This window comes from Rhinoraja longicauda, chromosome 23 (genome assembly GCF_053455715.1).
Source record: "Rhinoraja longicauda isolate Sanriku21f chromosome 23, sRhiLon1.1, whole genome shotgun sequence".
Lineage (NCBI taxonomy): Eukaryota > Metazoa > Chordata > Chondrichthyes > Rajiformes > Arhynchobatidae > Rhinoraja > Rhinoraja longicauda.
The window spans coordinates 30612072-30631081 of NC_135975.1; the positions used below are offsets into that span (position 1 = coordinate 30612072).

The following is a 19010-nucleotide window of genomic DNA, read 5'->3' on the forward strand; positions in this document are numbered from 1 at the left end:
ATATTTTGCTTTGCATGCTATTAAATCAGATCAGATAATACCATATACATGTAGAATCCATTCAAACTCAAGTACAATAGGCAGAGCAAAGGGGAATATCCAGAGTGCATAGTTCTCAGCATTGTAGCGCATCAGTTCCAGAGACAACGTCCAATGTGTGCAATAAGGTAGAGATGAATCGGACAGTACCCTAGCTTATGGAAGGACCGTTCAAAAGCATGATAACAGAGGGCCTGATAAAAGCTTGATAAGCTGATCTTGAGTCTTTCAAGCTTCTGTACATTCTGACAGACAGGTGCGGGGAGATGAAGGAATGACCGGGGTGGGACAAGTCTTTGATTATGTTGGCTGCTTTTCTGAGAAGGTGGTATATACTGCAGCTACCATGCATCGATGGGGGAGGGAATTAATTTTTAGCATAGTGAATTTGCAGTCATTTAAGCAGACTGCTTCGGCCTGGATTGTAAGCAAACCAACAAAGTACTGAAGTAACTCAAGTTCGTAGATGCTGCTTGACCTGCTGAATTACTCCATCATTTTGTATTTTTTGAGTGTGAAAAATTATTCAGTTATTCCCTGTTCACAAGAAGCAGGATAAATCTATTCTGGCAAATCAATCTTCTTTCAGTCATCCACACGGTGATGTAAGGTACCTTCAACAATGCTATCAAGTGGCACTACATGTCATGATCCGTTTATTGTACTACACGCTGAGAATTATATTCTGCACTCTGGATCTTTTTCTTTGCTTCACCTGTTGGACTTGTGTATGGCTTGATTGTATTTATGTACAGTATTATTTAATTGATTGGACAGCATGCAAACAAAGCTTTCCCTGTACCTAGGTACACACATGACAATAATAAAAAGAAACCTAAACAATTTCTCAGCCTTTATTCCATATTCCACGACAACACAAATAAACTGTCAAGAAACAAGCACAGGACATATACAGCCTGATAACAGAGGAGGAAAAGCTGTTCCTGAATCTGATGGTGCAAGTGTACAAGCTTCTGTACCTTCTGCCGGACGGGAGTGGGGAGAAGGAATGACTGGTTTGGGAAAAGTCTTTGATTATGTTAGCTGCTTTTCTGAGGCAGTGTGAAGTGTTGACGGAGTCAACGGTGGGGATGACACAAAGTGCTGGAGAAACTCAGCGGGTCAGGCGGCATTCTCTGGAGAACATGGATAGGTGAGGTTTTGGGTCGGGACCCCTCTTAAACGATGGGTAATCAGGTCTGTGTGATGGACTGGGCTCCACCGACAACTCTCTGCACTTACTTGCATTGTTGGGCAGAGCTGTTCACAACCTGATCCATATTCGCACATGATGAAAAAGGGGGCCACACTGCCCAGCGGCTCCATGCCAACCCAGTTCATCCATACACATGCCCATCAATGCTATCACCCCACAGTAGTGGCCAATTGGAGCAGCAACTGGTCTTAGGGACATGAGGAAGAGCTGAGCATGGAGATGGTCCCCTCACACTGGCTGAGGATGAAGATAGACATGCTGCCCTGACACCAGCTAAGGCTGGAGAGGTCCCCTTACACTGGCTGAGGGTGGCGATTGCCCCTTTACATTGGGGGCTGAGGGAGGACCACGTTGCCATGGGGGGGGGTAAGGGTGGAGATGGTCCTCTTACCCCGAGGGGGGGGGGGCTGAGGATGGGGATCACGTTGCCATGGGGAGTGAGGGTGGAGATGGTCCTCTTACCCCGGGGGGGGTTGCTGAGAATGGGGACCACGTTGCCATGGGGGGTGAGGGTGGAGATGGGCCTCTTACTCCGGGGAGGGGGAGGGCTGAGGATGGGGACCGCGTTGCCGTGGCAACGGCCCTGAACCGTCAGAGGCTCAGGCTGCCCTCCACTTCCGGCGGGATCGGGGCGGTCGGTGACGTAGCTTCCGGGCGGGGGGTAGGCGTGCTGGTGCAGTGCGGTGCGGGGTCCGCGGGCTCAGCGCTGCCATGGCGACGCCGCGGCTCCGGCTCGTGGTGGCTGGCGGCGGCGTGGCGGGGGTGACGTGCGCCGAGCAGGTGGGGGAGTCATGCGGAGGGGAGATCTGAGGCGGGGCTATGTGAAGGAGGGGTGATGGGGAGGAGGGGTGATGGGGAGGGGGGGGGGGTGATGGGGAGGAGGTAGGGGTTAGGGGGAGGGGTTATGGGGAGGGGGAGGGGTTATGGGGAGGAGGTAGGGGTTAGGGGGAGGGGGTTGGGGTTATGGGGAGGGGGTTGGGGGAGGGGGGAGGGGTTATGGGGAGGGGGAGGGATTATGGGGAGGGGGTAGGGGTTATGGGGATGGGGGAGGCATTGGTTATAGAGAGGGGCTATTGGGAGGGGGCAGGGATATGGGAGGGAGGAGCAGTGTGTATGGGAGTGAGTGAGCTGGGTATATTTTTGTGCAGTTGCAGGGGTATGGGGAGGGGGTTTGTGAAGGAGGCAGGAGTTATATGGAGGGTCGTGGGATATAAGGAGGGAGCAGGGAATATAGGGACATGAGGGAGTGGACAGTATATGTGGATGGACAAGGCAGGGAGGGCAGGGAGGGCAGGGGTATTGGGAGGTATGAGGAGGCAGGAGTGGGCAGGGGATATGTGGAGATAGGAGGGAAGAGGCAGGGTATGGGAGGGATTGGAGAGGAGGCTGGTGCTGTGGAGGGGAGAGGGCGACAAGGCATGTGGAGGAGGTGCTGGGGGTTTGGGATGGAAGGGAGGTAGAACTGATGGAACATGTGGAGGTGGGATATGGGAAGAGAAGACCAGTGGGTTTGGGAGGGGAGAGAAGTGTTAGTGGAGAGAAGAGGAGGGATGGTAGGGGAAAGAGTTGGGGGTCTGTGGGGGTGGCAGGTTGAGGACTGGTGGTGTGGAGGGGGTGCGAGGGTCAGTGAGTGGAGTGGTATAGGGATGAAGGAAGATTTTGTGTAGGAGTTATTGGAGAGGGGAGTCGATGATAAGGAAGCGGCATTGCCAAAAGTCAGGTGCAGCAGAAATGCAAGTAGTATGTTGGCCATTGTTGCAACAGGATTTTGATGACAAGAGTACTGATATCAGTGCATTTGCATAGTACCTTTGAAAGGTCACACATGGAGCCCATGTCAGTGTAGGCACATGGTCCCCATCCCACACCACCTAACCCCCTCCCCCCACCCCCATATCAGTGCAGGAATATGCACCCTGAGAGCAAGATGGGTCTCATGTTACACTTGGTGCAAACCTGGTGTCTGCTGTCAATACAGGGACACTCAGGGTCTCCTGCCAGTATGAAACACACATCTTTGGGACCACAATCATGTTGTTTGTACGTTACATTACATGAAATTGAAACTCGCCGCAAGTCAAGATTACCGGAGTAGGGGGCTGTGAGAAAGGCTTCCAAAGTGTACAGCGGGATTTTGATCAACTCCAGAAATGGCCGATTGAGTTTAATCCGGGCAAGTGTGAGGTGTTGCACTTTGGGAGGTTGAATGTAAGGAGAAATTATACAATAAATGGCAAGACCCTTAACAGCATTAATGTACAGATGGATATTTGGGTCCCAAGTTCCTGATGCTCTGAAAGTAGCAACACAAGCAGATGAGAGTGGTAATGAAGGCATATGGCATGCCTGCCTTTATTGTTTGAGGTATTGAGTAAAAGAATCAGGAAGTCATGATGCAGCTTTGAAGGACTTTTTGTAGTAATGCTTGCAGTTTTGGTCACTCGACTACAGGAAGGATGTGGATGCAGAGGAGGTTTACCAGAATGATGTCTAGATTAGAGGGTATCGGTGATAAGGGGATCTCCGTTAAAACGAGGTTTACTATATGTAAAATTAAGGGAGGCATAGATAGGGTAGACAGTCAGAACGTTTTCCCAGGGCGGAAAATCAAAGACTCGAGGGCAAAGCTTTAATGTGAGAGGGCCAAAGTTTAAAAGAGATGTGTGGGGCAGATTTTTTGCACTGTGGGTGGTGGGTGCTTGGAATGCGTTGCCAGGGGTGGTGGTAGAGGCAGATAGGATAGTGGGGTTTAAGTGGCTTTTAGATAGGCATATGGATATGCAGGGAATGGAGTGATATGGATCACATGCAGGCAGATTAGATTTGTTTAACTTGTCACGTTCAACATGAACATTGTTCCTGTGCTGTACTGTTCAATCGAAGATAGGCACAAATTGCTGGAGAAACTCAGCATCTCTGGAGAAAAAGGGTGGGTGACTTTGCATTGGGACTCTTAACGTCACCATCCTTTCTCTACAGAGATGCTGCCTGACTCACGGAGTTACTCCAGCACTTTGTGTCTCACTTAAGTATAAACCAGTGTAGGAAAATAACTGCAGATGCTGGTACAAATTGAAGGTATTACAAAATGCTGGAGTAACTCAGCAGGTCAGGCAGCATCTAGGAGAGAGGGAATGGGTGACGTTTCGGGTCGAGAACCTTCTTCAGACTGAACCAGTATAAACCAGTATCTGTAGTTCCTTTTGGTGCTATGTTCTGTGTTGTTGAAGCCAATATACGGTTTGTTACTCACTTAAATCTCGGACCTGCTCTTTCATCTTGATAGCTTGCTGGACAGTTCCCGGAGTATGAGATCGTTTTGATGACAGCATCTCCACTTATTAAAGCAGTGATGAACTTCAAACAGGTACGTGTAATTAGGATTCAGGAAAACATGTCATTCCTCCTGGTGCTTTCCCACGCAACCATGGGAGGTGTAACAGAGTCATACTTTGATAATTAGTAATAGTAACCAAATTACAATAGTGCGAAACTGTAGCATGTAATGCAACCAAAACAAAGTCCACTGTAGGCTATAGTTGCTGAGATACAGTTGAGGTTAGTTTAGTTTAGAGATACAGCCTGGAAACAGGCCTTTTGGCTCACTTGAGTCCACGCCGATCATCGATCACCCGTTCACTGTAGTTCTATGTTATCCCACTTTCTAACTTTAGATAGCGCCTCTATCCCTCTCTTCCCCCCCCCCCTCCCAAATCTCCCACTGTCTTCCTATCTCCAACTACATCCTTTCTTTGTCCCGTCCCCCCTGACATTAGTCTGAAGAAGGGTCTCGACCCGAAATGTCACCCATTCCTTCTTTCCAGAGATGCTGCCTGACCCGCTGAGTTACTCCAGCATTTTGCAATACCCCCGACACTCTAGGGGTAATTTACAGAGGGCCAATTAACCTACAAACCCGCATGTCTTTGTGGTGTTAGAGGAAACCGAAGCACCCAGGGGAAACCCACGCGGTCGGGGGGGGAACGTGCAAACTCCACACAGACCGTCCGAGGTCAGGATCGAACGCGGGTCTCTGCTACTGTGAGACAGCAGCTCTACCAGCTGCGCCACTGTGCTGCTTTGTTCAAGAGTGGTGGTTGCTGGTTAGAAGCTGTTCTTGAACTTGAAGCTGATATTCTTCAGGCTCCTGTACCTTCTTCCCAATGGTCGTAGCAAGAAGATTGGATTTTTCCAAGCTTTACTCTTTCGGTTACTTAGTAATTTTAGACCTCTTTGCTTTTTTTAATTTTTAACTTGTATCAGTTCAGGTTGAAATTTTGCCCTTTTTCCATTTTTTGTTTTGAAGATTTCTAAAACGTTGGAAGAATTTGAGGTTGAAGAAAGACCAACTCACATGCTGAAAGAACACTATCCCAACATTGATGTGATCCATTCTGCAGTTCAACAACTGGATGCAGAACTACATGTAATAACAATATTTCGAGCACATATATGGATTCTTGCTGATTGGATCAAAAAAGGGTATTCAAAACTGTATCAAAAATGTTTATTTGATTCATTGTTTAGTTACTTCAAACCAGGGTAGGACCTTCGGTGAATGGCTGATCCCTAGGGGCTTTTGTACCACAAATTCATAGTTCCCTGAAAGTGATGCCGTCAGTAGAAAAAGGGTGGTGAAGAAGACTTTTGTCACATTGGCCTTCATCAGTCAGGGTATTGAGTATTGAAATTGGGACGTTAAGTCCCAGTTGTGCAAGACAATGGTGAGCCTGTACTTGGAGTATTATGTTCAGTTTTGGCGACTCTGCTGAAGAAAAAGTGACATTATGCTGGAAAGAGTACAGAGAAGATTTACGAAAATGGTGCCTAGACTTGAGGGCCTGAGCTGGAGGGAGAGGTTAGGCAGGCTGGGGCTTTTTTTCTTGCAGGAGGCTGAGGGGTGATATAGAGATGTATAAAATCATGAGGGAAATAGGGTCGGGGTATCAAGAACTAGAGGGCTTAAGTTTAAGGTGACATGGGAAAGATTTATTAGGAACCTGAGTGGCAACTTTTTCCACAGAGAGTGGCGGGTATATGGAACGAGCTGTCAGAGGAGGTAGTTGAGGCCAGTACTACAACATTTAAAAGACACTTGGACAGATACATGGTTTAAAGGCGTATGGGCCAAATGCAAGCGTGGGACTAGGTTAGATGAGGCATCTTGGTCAATGGATGTGTTCGGTCAAAGGGCCTGTTTCTGTGTTGTTTGACTCAATGACTCTAAAATTCAAACAATATTTTCTCATTTCACATGCACTTGAATTTTACAGTCTGAATCCAGCCTACCACATTTCATTTATTGCCAAGTCTGTTCAGCTTTCCTACTTTCTGCCATTTTAAGAAAGCCCTGCTTAGTTACTGAAGATAGTTCTGCTCCAGTGTCATAGTTGTATTCCTTAGAAACCTTGTGCTATATAAAATTGCGTTATAAAGACAATGTGTCATTGGGGCAAAGGGGGTTGGGGCTAAAGAATTTCAGACTTGCAATACCAAAGTTATTTTTCCCTCAGGATTTAAAATTACTTCAAGCAAAAATAGTAAAGGTTGTATGTTACATTGTTTACTAAAGCATTAGTTCAGTTTAGTTTAGAGATACAGTGCGGAAACAGCCCCTTCAGCCCACCCAGTCCATGCTGTCCAGCGATCTCCCCGTACACTAACACTATCCTATACACGAGGGACAATTTACAATTTAATCAAAGCCAATAAACATACAAACCTGTATGTCTTTGGCATGTGGGAGGAAACTGCAACACCCAGGGAAAACCCACGCGATCATAGGGAGAAGATACAAACTCTGTACAGACAGCACCCATAGTCAGGATTGAAGCCAGGTCTTTGGTGCTGTAAGACAGCATTATTGACCAAGTGCCATAGATGCAATTGCTTGTCAATTTGTATGATCTCCCATGGTGGCTTTAGTGGCAATAATATCTGATTACTGTGGGGAGGTTACACAGAAACAGGCTTCCCCGCCCCCTATACTGTTAAATCCATCGCAGCTTTTTTTTCTGCATGTCATTTTCTGAAATAACCTTTGAGTGATTCTCTAGTTCCGATCAAAATCACGCTATAACCAATTAAGCCGACGTAATACAAAATATTGTTCCCTAATTCATCGATCGCATCATATCCAATGAGTGTAATGTAAACATGCAATTTTAGCAGAACTACCTGTACTAATAAATGCTTCAAGATAAACCTTGTAATAGAAACTGTTATATTATCCTTCGCTCTCTGATTGTCCTGAGTCTTAATAAGATTCCACATTTGTCCAGATGCAGGTGCTCCGGTTTCCTCCCACATTCCAAGGACATGCAGATTTGTAGGTTAATTGGCCTCTGTAAATTGGTCCAAGTGTGTAGGATAGAACTAGTATACGGGTGATCGCTGGTCGGTGTGCACTCAGTGGGCCGAAGGGCCTGATTCTACGCTGTATCTCTAAATTAAACTAAACTGGATGCAGTGTATGTTTCATTTATGGGTTTCATTAGGGTGAACAGAGAAGATACTCAATAAGAAAATCCAGGAAGTATGGGCAGAGGGATACGATACGGGTAGCTACAGAAAATGGATGAAAGCGGGATGCAGTACTGAAAGTAAACAGGGGAGGCTCAACTATTGGGGGCAATGGGCTATTATCTTGGTTTGGAAAGATGGCAAAAGATGGGAATTATCTGTTTCAGAGTTACAGAAAAATCATTTTACAAACAGTTCTATGGAACCTTTACGTAACCCATGGCCTCGACTTTTGTTTATCTTCATTCATTTCACTGTAACATGTTTAACAGTATTTGAGCAAGACTAGTGTGTAATACGTTGGGGGAAATGGTACATCGGACTAAAGCCAAAAGTGAGCGTACATTAGGCCATTGGCCCACGTGCTGTAGGGTTCAATTGCTTACTTATTTGACCATTTCCATGACAATTCTGTTAATGTACTTCCAGACAATTTACACAGAAAGCGGCAAAGAGTACATTTATGATAAGCTGTGCATATGTACTGGAGGGAGGCCGAAAATGATTGTCAAAGACAACCCGTATGTTTTAGGAATTCGGGACACCGACAGTGCAAAGGTAATACAGACCTAACAACTTCATCATTTCCACATTTTCTTGTAAGGTTCAATGGTACTTTATTGTCACTTGTACCTAAGTGCAGTGATTATTTTTTTTTTGCATACGGTTCAGTCACAATCCTGCTATACATTCGGCACAATCCCACTAAGTATAAGAGTGTAAGATAGTGGACCACACTGTCCAGGTGATGTTTTGGGTCAGAACCCACGCTCATGTCATGCTAATTTGAAGAGTCCCACATATAAAAAGAGGAAACCAAGCAGTTACGTATGGAAATATTTTGTTTTAAATCACTGATGCATGCTAAAAGCAAACTATTGCATTTAGGAAATGTTGTCTATCTCGTGTTTGGTAGTGAGATCATGGCAGATCTATTTATCCCTCTCAACCCTGTTCTGGTGCCATACCAAGACAAATTACACGAGGGAAGACTTTCGGGGATTCAAGCGGCGATGGGATGTTTGAACATTGCTCTCAGATTTGTAGCATAACAGTTCCAGAGAAAAAGTCCAATGTCCGCAATGGGGTGGGTTGGAGAATTGGGACGGTCCCCTAGCTTATGGAAGGACTGTTCAGAAGTCTGTTGACAGAGGGGAACAAGCTGTTCCTGTGTCTGGCGGTGCAAGCTTTCAAGGTTCTGTACTTTCTGTCGGATGGGAGTGGGAAGGAATGATGGAGGTGGGGCAAAACAGTCTGAAGAAGGGTCTCGACCCGAAACGTCACCCATTCCTTCTCTCCCGAGATGCTGCCTGACCTGCTGAGTTACTCCAGCATTTTGTGAATAAATACCTTCGATTTGTACCAGCATCTGCAGTTATCTTCTTATACTACATGATGGAGGTGGGACAAGGAGAAGGCACAGAGTGCAGAATGTAGTTCTCGTTCTGAGCATTGTGGCGCAGCAGTTCCAGAGACAAAGTCCAACGTTCACAATGGGGTAGAGGTGAATTGTACCCTGGCTTATAGAAAGAACATCCAGATGTTTGATAACAGAGGGAATGAAGCCGTTTCTGAGTCTGGTGGTGCACGCTTCCAAGCTTCTGTATTTTCTGCCCCATGGGAGTGGGGGGAAAACAGGATAATAACCCATAGTCATAGTCACCCAGAGAATGAATATTATGCAGTGATTTCACAGCACTGCTTTTTATGCAGTTTAATCATTAAAATGTTCAATTTTTTTTCCATTACATTTATGGCATAACAGAGGCTGTACATTTGTTTTTTATTGATCCCACAATGGTTCATAAAAGGGGTCTCACAGTGACAGTTAACATACTATTCCTATACTTTCACTTATACAAACCTTTTCCATTTTCTATGGAGTGGTCTGCTGGAGCAGCAGCATCTCAGCGGCGGAAGGGAAGAGTCCCGACAAGCTGGTCAGAAAGGCCAGCTCTGTCCTGGGTTGCCCCCTCAACTCAGTGCAGGTGGTGGGAGGGAGGAGGATGATGGCAAAGCTAACATCGCTGCTGGACAACGACTCCCACCCCATGCAGGACACTGTCACTGCACTGAGTAGCTCCTTCAGTGACAGACTCCTTCACCCCAAGTGCGTGAAGGAGAGATATAGGAGGTTCTTCCTTCCCGCTGCTGTGAGACTGCACAACCAGCACTGCTCCCAGCAGACAAATCAACAATAACAGCTAAGAACACACAGAAAACTGATGACAATTTATGTATCTTTTTTTAATTTACAATGAATGATCTCTTGCTCTCTTGCTATCAACTTTGCTGCTGTAACACTAAATTTCCCCGGTGTGGGACGATTAAAGGAATATATTATTATTATGTTCCCGTATCTTACTGAAACCGGCCTACTCATTACCTCAGCACACATTGGGCCAAACCCCTCCGTGTGTTGGGCTGGGCTACATGCACAACTCTTTGCAATTTCTTGCAGTCTTGAGCAGGGCTGCTGGCCAACCAAGCTGAGAAGCACTGGGGTCGTACTGTTTTCTGCAGTGCATTTGTAGAAGGTGGCAAGATTAGTTGGCGAAACATGCTGAATGTCCTGAGTCTCCTGAGGAAGCAGAGACATTAGTGTGCTTTTTTTGGCCTTGGTTTTGTAGGAGGGAGTTTTGTATAATACCCATACCCTGAATCTGGCCTTACTTGGGGCCCAGCTCAGATAGCAACAGACACAAAATAAAAGTCATAGATCAGTGGTGAGTCTCTCAAACAAGTCAGTTTATTACAGGCCTTAACAGTGCACAATGGAAAACACTCTGAGAGAACCCAAAGTGTTTCAAAGATTCACAGTACTACAGCATTTTATATTCTCACAACACAATGGTTACTTGTGGATTCTATATGTTTAAAATAAGTCATCACTGATCAACGTCTCTGTAACCCTTCATCTTTGTCTTTCCCCAAAGGTATTTTTAACCTTCCTTGGTTACTTAAAAAAACACTTCCCATTTGTACAACAAATAGATACCATAAATGTCTGTACCCCTGATCAGATTTGTTACCCCCTGCTGTTTACAACTCCCAATGTTTATTTTAACTAAACTAGCTGCGCTATGGAACCTACCCACCATGACACATATATATTTATTGCCTCCCGAACATCCTTAAGAACCCACATGTTACAAACTACTCATCTTCCTCATAATTTTCAACATTTCCGACAATAACTTTAACCAGTCTGAAGAAGGGTCTCGACCCAAAATATCACCCATTCCTTTTCTCCAGAGATGCTGCTTGTCCCGTTGAGTTACTCCAGCTTTTTGTATCTATCTTTGGTTTAAACCAGCATCTGCAGTTCCTTCTTACAAATAGCTTTAACGTGGTCAGTCCAGGACAGATTGTTGGTGAAATTTATGCCTAGGAATTTAAAGCTCTTGACCATTTCCACTGGCACCATACCATGATACTGTTTGGGACATGAACATCACCTAGCTTCCTGAAGTTAATAACTAGTTCCTTTGTCTTGACAACATTGAGGGAGAAGTTGGGGCCTTGATACCTTGTTACCAAGCTCTCCATCTCCTTTTGGTATCCGCCTCCAGTCCACCATAAAGGAGTCATCAATAAACTTTTTTTTTTTTTTTTTTTTTTTTTTCTTTGGAAGTAAGCACATTACATTTTAATGGTTCCTTTTTACAGGTGCCAAGAATTATTAAAACATTATTTGTACAACTTCCTTTTTAAAAAGAAATGAAAAAGAAAGAAGTAGTGAAGAGTAAAGAATAAATTAGTGAGTATAGAGTGGAAAAAAAGAAAAAAAAAAGAAATGTGCGAAAGTAAAGCAGAAAGGAGATTCTTAATCAATTTTCAATCAAACCCAGAATTTTTAATTTTATGCTGATATTACACCGCATGATTCCACAAGGTCAATAAATGGAGACCAACTCGATAAGAATTGGTCTTTTTTTTCTATTAGGAGGAGTCTCATTTCTTCCAAATGTGCTGTTTCCAACATATTACCAATCCACATTTTAAGTGTTGGTGGAGTAGACTTTTTCCACAATTTAAGTATGAGTTTTTTCGCTATTATTAAACCATAATTCAAAAATGAGATTTGGGATATATTTAATTTATTTACATCTCCAAAGATAATCATTTCCATGCTAGGTTCCATTTTTGTCTTAAATAAACTAGTAAATACATCAAATATATCACCCCAAAAACTTTGACGTTTTATGCACGAAACGAAAGCGTGTGTAAGATTGGCATTTTGTGAAAGACATTTATCACAAATGGGTGAGATATTTGAATAAAATTTATTCAACCTAACTTTTGAGTAATATAGTCTGTGTAATATTTTAAATTGGATTAAATTATGTCTAGAGTTAATCGAACATTTATGTATGTATATCAAATACTTCTCCCATGTTTCTTTAGAAATTTTTATCAGTAATTCTTTTTCCCAGTCTTCTCTAATTGCCTCTGTTGGAGGCAATTCTCTATTAAGAATACTGTTATATAGATATGATATTAATTTTTGTGAGTCCGCCTTAATATTCATTGCTTCTTCCAGTGGGTCTATCGTTATATTCTGTGATCTTGGTATATATTTTTTTATAAAGTCACATATCTGTAAATATTTAAAGTATTGGTTATTATTGAGATTAAATTTTGATTTTAATTGTTGAAATGATAATAAATTTCCCGTTTCATACATGTCACCCAACTTTTTAATTCCCTGTCTTTCCCATTGTCTATATGTTTTATCCATAATAGCTGGTTTAAATACCGGGTTATTCACTATTGGTGTTAATGAAGATAAGTTTCTTAATTTTAAATTTAATTTTATTTGTTTCCAAATTCGAATTATATTGTGTATAATTGGATTCTTCTTATATAATATATTATTCAATTTTATCGGGGAGAAGAGGATCGCTCCTAAATCATAAGGCAGACAATCCTCTTTTTCCATTCTTATCCATTCCATCTGTTGAGAAGGACACTCCAACCAATAAATAATATTCTTAATATGCACTGCCCAATAATAATATAAAAAATTAGGCAGTGCAAGTCCCCCTACATCTTTAGGTTTACACAAATGATTTCTTTTAATTCTATGTGCTTTGTAGTCCCATATAAAATTAGTAATATTTGACTCTAGTTTTTAAAAAAAATATTTTGGTATATATATTGGTATGGATTGAAATAAATATAATATTTGTGGTAGCACTATCATTTTGATAGCATTTATTCTGCCAATTAATGATAGTGGGAGCGTTTTCCAAAATATAATCAAAGCGTTCAATTTATTTAACAGAGGACTAAAATTAGCGTTAAATAATGATTTATATCTTCTGGTAACTTGAATACCTAAATACTTAAATTTTTCCGTTGCAATTTTAAATGGAAATTTTAATAGATGATTCGCTTTCTGAGGATGTAATGACATAATTTCACTTTTATTCCAATTTATTCTATATCCAGAAAAGGAGCCAAATTCCTCTATTACATTTGTACAACAAATAGATACCATAAATGTCTGTACCCCTGATCAGATTTGTTACCCCCTGCTGTTTACAACTCCCAATGTTTATTTTAACTAAACTAGCTGCGCTATGGAACCTACCCACCATGACACATATATATTTATTGCCTCCCGAACATCCTTAAGAACCCACATGTTACAAACTACTCATCTTCCTCATAATTTTCAACATTTCCGACAATAACTTTAACCAGTCTGAAGAAGGGTCTCGACCCAAAATATCACCCATTCCTTTTCTCCAGAGATGCTGCTTGTCCCGTTGAGTTACTCCAGCTTTTTGTATCTATCTTTGGTTTAAACCAGCATCTGCAGTTCCTTCTTACAAATAGCTTTAACGTGGTCAGTCCAGGACAGATTGTTGGTGAAATTTATGCCTAGGAATTTAAAGCTCTTGACCATTTCCACTTTGGCACCATACCATGATACTGTTTGGGACATGAACATCACCTAGCTTCCTGAAGTTAATAACTAGTTCCTTTGTCTTGACAACATTGAGGGAGAAGTTGGGGCCTTGATACCTTGTTACCAAGCTCTCCATCTCCTTTTGGTATCCGCCTCCAGTCCACCATAAAGGAGTCATCAATAAACTTGTTAATGGAGTAAGAGCAGAATATGCCACGCTGTCATGAGTGTCTAGGGAACATAGTAAGGTGCTTGACATGTGCCTGGAATGTCAAGAGGGTTTTATTGTCAAATGTCTCAAAATGGAACAATGAAATTCTTTTGGCAGCAGCATCACAATCGATTTGTAAGCACATTACTCAACAGATAATATAATAGACAAACAGAGGAGAAAATATTTCAAGAAATTGAAAAAAAACAATATAGTGCAAAAAATAAACAAAACCCAAAGAGCCTAATGCAACCCAGGCAGTTTGTAGTTTAGTTGGCGTTTGTAGCGTTCAATGGCCTAATGGTTGGGAAGAAGTTGTTCCTGAACCTGGACGTTACAGTGTTCAGCCATCTCGATAGCAGGAATGAAATGAGAGTGTGGCCAGGGTGATGTGGGTCCTTGATGATATTGGCTGCCTTTTTGAAACCGTGCCTCAAAGCGATCCATTGGATGGTTGGGAGGTCAGTACCCCTGATAGACGGGCAGTACACACCACGTTTTGTAATCTCCTCCGTTCCTGGACGTTCAAGTTGGGCTGTAGTTCGGCAACTCGAGTTACCACTATCTTGTCAATTAAAGAAGTGCTAGTTGTCCAAAATATTACAGTCATGAGTAATAGGAGCAGAATTAGGCCATTTGACCCATCAAGTCTACTCCATTCAATCATGGCTAATCTATCTCTCCCTCTTAACCCCATTCTCCTGCCTTATTCCCATAACCTCTGACACCCATACTAATCAATAATCTATCTATCACTGCCTTAAAAATATCCATTGACTTGGCCTCCACAGTCTTCTGTGGCAAGGAATTCCACAGATTCACCATCCTATTGATTCTGTTAAGACTGGCGTTAGTCTGGAAAAGAGGAATGTAAAATAGAATTGCTTGAATAGTGTTACAGAAAACATTACAAGAACAAAACCTGCTGCAATTTGATTGTACATGTAGAATTCTCTATTTCTTTGCAGAAATTTCAAAGTCGTTTGGCTAAAGCCAAAAGAATTATCATTGTAGGAAATGGAGGCATAGCACTGGAATTGGTGTAAGTATGTTTTATTACAGTTAAATCTAGGTGATGAGTAAATGTACTCCAATTTTATATGATTGAGCTGTTATGAGATGAGAACGTGAGTTCAAAATGGTTTGACAGAAGTCATTTCACTCCTGTAAATGTCTCACTATAAACATAGGGAAATAGTTTGGTTGATTGAAAGATACAGCAAGAAAACAGGCTCAAATGCATCCGAACATCGATCACCCGTTCACCCTTGTTATCTCACGTTCTCATCCATTCCCTACAAACTAGGGACAATTTACAGAAGCCAATTAACCTACAAACCCGCACGTCTGGAATGTGGGATGAAACCCACGTGGTCACAGGGAGAACATGCAAACTCCACAAAGACAGCACCTGAGGTCAGGATCAAACCCAGGTCTCTGGCGCTGTGAGGCAGCAGCTCTACTTGCTGCATCACTGCGCCCTCCTGATATATAACTTGTAATGTAAGATGGGGGGTCAGCTTCCAGTGGCAACAGTAAAGGCATGACTAATAGATAATGAACCTCAATAATTATTATTAAAATTATCCGTGGCCAAGATTGTCCCAAAGGATATATATAATTGTGCTTTATTTTGCAACCTCATTAGAGAATGGAATCTGCCAAAAGTACTGAGTTTGATAATTTGGCCTGCACTATCCCCTTCAAACTGCCAGCAAATATCACCATCCCAAGGCTAATATTTCTTCATGACGCTAGCTCTGCTTGTTTTAGATTGAAATCAGACTGCAGGAGGAAAGCAACAGATTTGGGTGTTGAAATAGGGGGAGAAAAGGGTAAATAATTCCACTTTTTTTTTTTTGTTGCACAAATGGTGATGGGCATATGGAACGAGTTGAGGCAGGTACTATTATAGCATTTAATAGACAATTGGGCAGATACATGGATAGGACAGGTTTAGAGGGATATGAGCCAAGTGCCAGCAGGCGGGACTAGTCAATGAGGCGTGTTGGTCAGCATGTGCAAGTTGGGCCGAAGAGGTTGTTTCCACGCTGCATGACTCTGTGTCTCTATCATGTTTGGCACAAACATTGTGGCTGAAAGGCCCTGTGCTGTACTGTTCGATGTTCTAACTTAGTGGGTTATCCATGCCACCAAGCAAGACAACCTTTTCTCACCCTTGAATTGTAAAGTGGAAAATTAGGGTTTTTTTTGCCATTCTTAAAGTGTCAATTGTACTTGGTGTCAATCTTTTTGGTCTCTTCCCCACCGCCCCCCCCCCCTCCACCCCACCTCCACCCGATGACTATCCTGTATTTTAATATTGTTATTCATCTGCATTTCTAGCTATGAGATTGAAGGTTGCGAAGTCATTTGGGCAATAAAGGACAAAGCAATTGGAAATACTTTCTTTGATGCTGGAGCCTCAGAATTTTTGATTCCCCAACTTAAGGCTGACAAGCCTGAAGTAACCATCCCTTGCAAAAGGACTAAGTATACTACAGAAGGTAATTGCAACTATACAGCCTTTATGATTCACTCGAAAGTGAATGAAAGAACATGGAACAGTCAAAGCAAGGGAACATGCCTCAGTATCGGTGCCGAGCATGAGGCCAATCCTTATCAGCGTACACATAATTCACATCCCTCCATTCCCTGCATATCCATGTGCTTTTCCAAAAGTCTCTTAAACATCACCACCTTATCTGCCTTCAACACCCACAGCACCCCGTGTGTAAAAAAAAAACCTTGCCCTGTGCACTACCTTTAAATTTTGCACCTCCCACCTCAAAGCTATGTAGTTTTGTTTAGTTTATTGTTATATGTACCGAGGTACAGTGAAAAGCTCTTGTTGCGTGCTAACCAGTCAGCAGAAAGACAATGCATGATTACAATCGAGCTATCCACAGTGTACAGATACAGAATAAAGAGAATAATGTTTAGTGCAAGATAAAGTCAAGTAATGTCCAATTAAAGATAGTCCAAGGGTTCCCAATGAGGTAGATAGTAGCTCAGGACTGCTCTCTAGTTGTTGGTAGGATAGTTCATTGCCTGATAACTAAGGCTATGTCCTCTAGTCTTTGATCTTTCAATCCTGGGAAATAGGTTCTGACTATCTACCCTATCTAGGGCTCTCATATTTTTACACGGTTCTATCAGGTCTCCCTGCAACCTCAAGCATTCCAGAGAAAACAATCCAGGTCTGTCCAGTCGCTCCCTCTACCTAATACCCTCTCATCCAAAGTTTGCACCCTTTCCAAAGCCTTCACGTCCTTCCTTTCATGTGGCGACCAGAAATGCACCCAATACTCCAAATGCGGCCTAACCCAACACCTTTCAAGTTGTATCATGATTTAGGAGTAACTTGTTACTCCAGCATTTATGTATTTGAGATGCTGCTTGTCCTCCTGATTTACCCCAGCACTTTGTGTCACTTTTTGAGCAAATAAGCCAACATTAAAGCTGCATTCACTCTTATTTCTAATTTCAGATTATTTGCTCCCAGTGCCTTAATGAAAGAAAGTTACCCCAAACCAGATACAGTTCTTTTCACACTATTAATCACCTTTCATTTTACCAGGGTTAGCTCTTATAGATTAGTGCTTTCTAATTTATTCCAGCATTACTTTGCATTAACGGATAAGCAAAATGCCAGGTTTAAGTGTTTCATTCCTCCTCCAGCTTTATTGCTTGAATAACACTTTAGAAATAATTGCAAACAGTGCAGATTTTAAAAATGGACTATTGAACTATACGTCCATGTGGGCTACAAGGCTATAATGGACTATAAAAATAACTTTTGAATCAAAAAGAAATCTGTAGCTTGTGTGCCAAGTGTTGAGCTGTTTATTAAAAACATGGTTGTCTCAAATGCAGGTGTTGAACGGGAAAAGGACAATGTTGCTGAAAGTGAAGCGCATAGCAGTGCGTTGGGCCCTGACTGGCACGAGGGCATGAAACTAAAAGGAACACAACAAGTAAAAATTGCTTCCATGTTACTTTTAGTGTTTTATGTATTTTCACAAACAACGCAGTATCTACGCAGTATCTCATCTATTGTACCGAGTACAGCAATATCTGAGCAGACTAACCCTGTCCATCTTTGTAGACAGCAAAGTGCACAGTGACACAGCTGGTAGAGCCACCTTCTCACAGCGCCATTAATCCATGTTCGATCCGGACCTCGGTTACTGTCTGTGTGGAGTTTGCATGTTCTCCCTGTGACTTGCGTGGATTTCCTCCAGGTGCTCCGATTTCCTCCCACATCCCAAATATTTGTGGGTTTGTAGATTAATTGGCCCTCTGTAAATTGCCCCTAGTGTGTGAAGAGTGGATGCAAAAGTGGGATAACATGGAACTGGTGTGAACGGGTGATGGATGGCTGCTCTGGATTTGGTGGGCCGAAGGGCCTGTTTCCATACTGTATCTCTACATGTAAAAGTCCTATGCTGTTATTTTAAAGAAGAACAATGGATTATTTTTCTCATTGTCCTGTCCAATATTCATATTGCAGTTTGTAAAACTTGTGCTGTGTGCAAATTCACGATTGTGTCTGACATTACAGTCGTGACAGTACTTGAGAGAAAAAAGCACTTAATCATCTGCAAAACACTTTAAGATCTGCTGGGATCCTGAAAGTACCATCAATGCAAGGAGATACAGACAACTGCAGATGCTGGTTTACAGAAAAAGTCAAAGTGCTGGAGTAACTGTGGAGAACATAGAAGGGTGATGTTTTTCGGGTGAGACCCTTCTTCAGACTGATGCAAGTCCTTTTCTTTCAGATTTCCCACAGAATTCACGTTGAATACGAGTGCGAGATTGCTAACATTTGGCTACGGGAAGAGTTTGTGTCAATGCAGAAGGAAGCATCGGCATTCCCTGAAAATGCAGCGGAAGAAAGAAAAACTGGAATCGATGAAGGTATGAAGTGACGTGGCTCTTAGTGATATTTGACATTGTACAGATTATCTTATTATCCTATCCTTCAAGCAATATAGTTATGAAGATCATGGTCTAGTAGAATCTACAGAGTTTACTGTTCTAATTATTTAGGAAATAAAAAAGATTAGACTACAATTGATACTCATACGTTTCTGGTACAT

At 42.5% G+C, this 19010-nt stretch overlaps 1 protein-coding gene across 1 annotated transcript in view; it reads left to right on the forward strand.

Annotated features, from left to right (window-relative positions):
* Nucleotides 1-1907: 1907 nt before the first annotated feature.
* Nucleotides 1908-19010, forward strand: part of pyroxd1 (pyridine nucleotide-disulphide oxidoreductase domain 1) — a 29983-nt gene continuing 12880 nt past the window's right edge. Inside the window, exons 1-8 of the mRNA XM_078420189.1 lie at nt 1908-2035; nt 4542-4622; nt 5562-5681; nt 8207-8335; nt 14874-14947; nt 16252-16412; nt 17782-17882; nt 18690-18828. Coding sequence (XP_078276315.1) covers nt 1967-2035; nt 4542-4622; nt 5562-5681; nt 8207-8335; nt 14874-14947; nt 16252-16412; nt 17782-17882; nt 18690-18828 — 874 coding nt within the window. The 5' untranslated portion in view covers nt 1908-1966. The remainder of the gene's footprint in view (nt 2036-4541; nt 4623-5561; nt 5682-8206; nt 8336-14873; nt 14948-16251; nt 16413-17781; nt 17883-18689; nt 18829-19010) is intronic.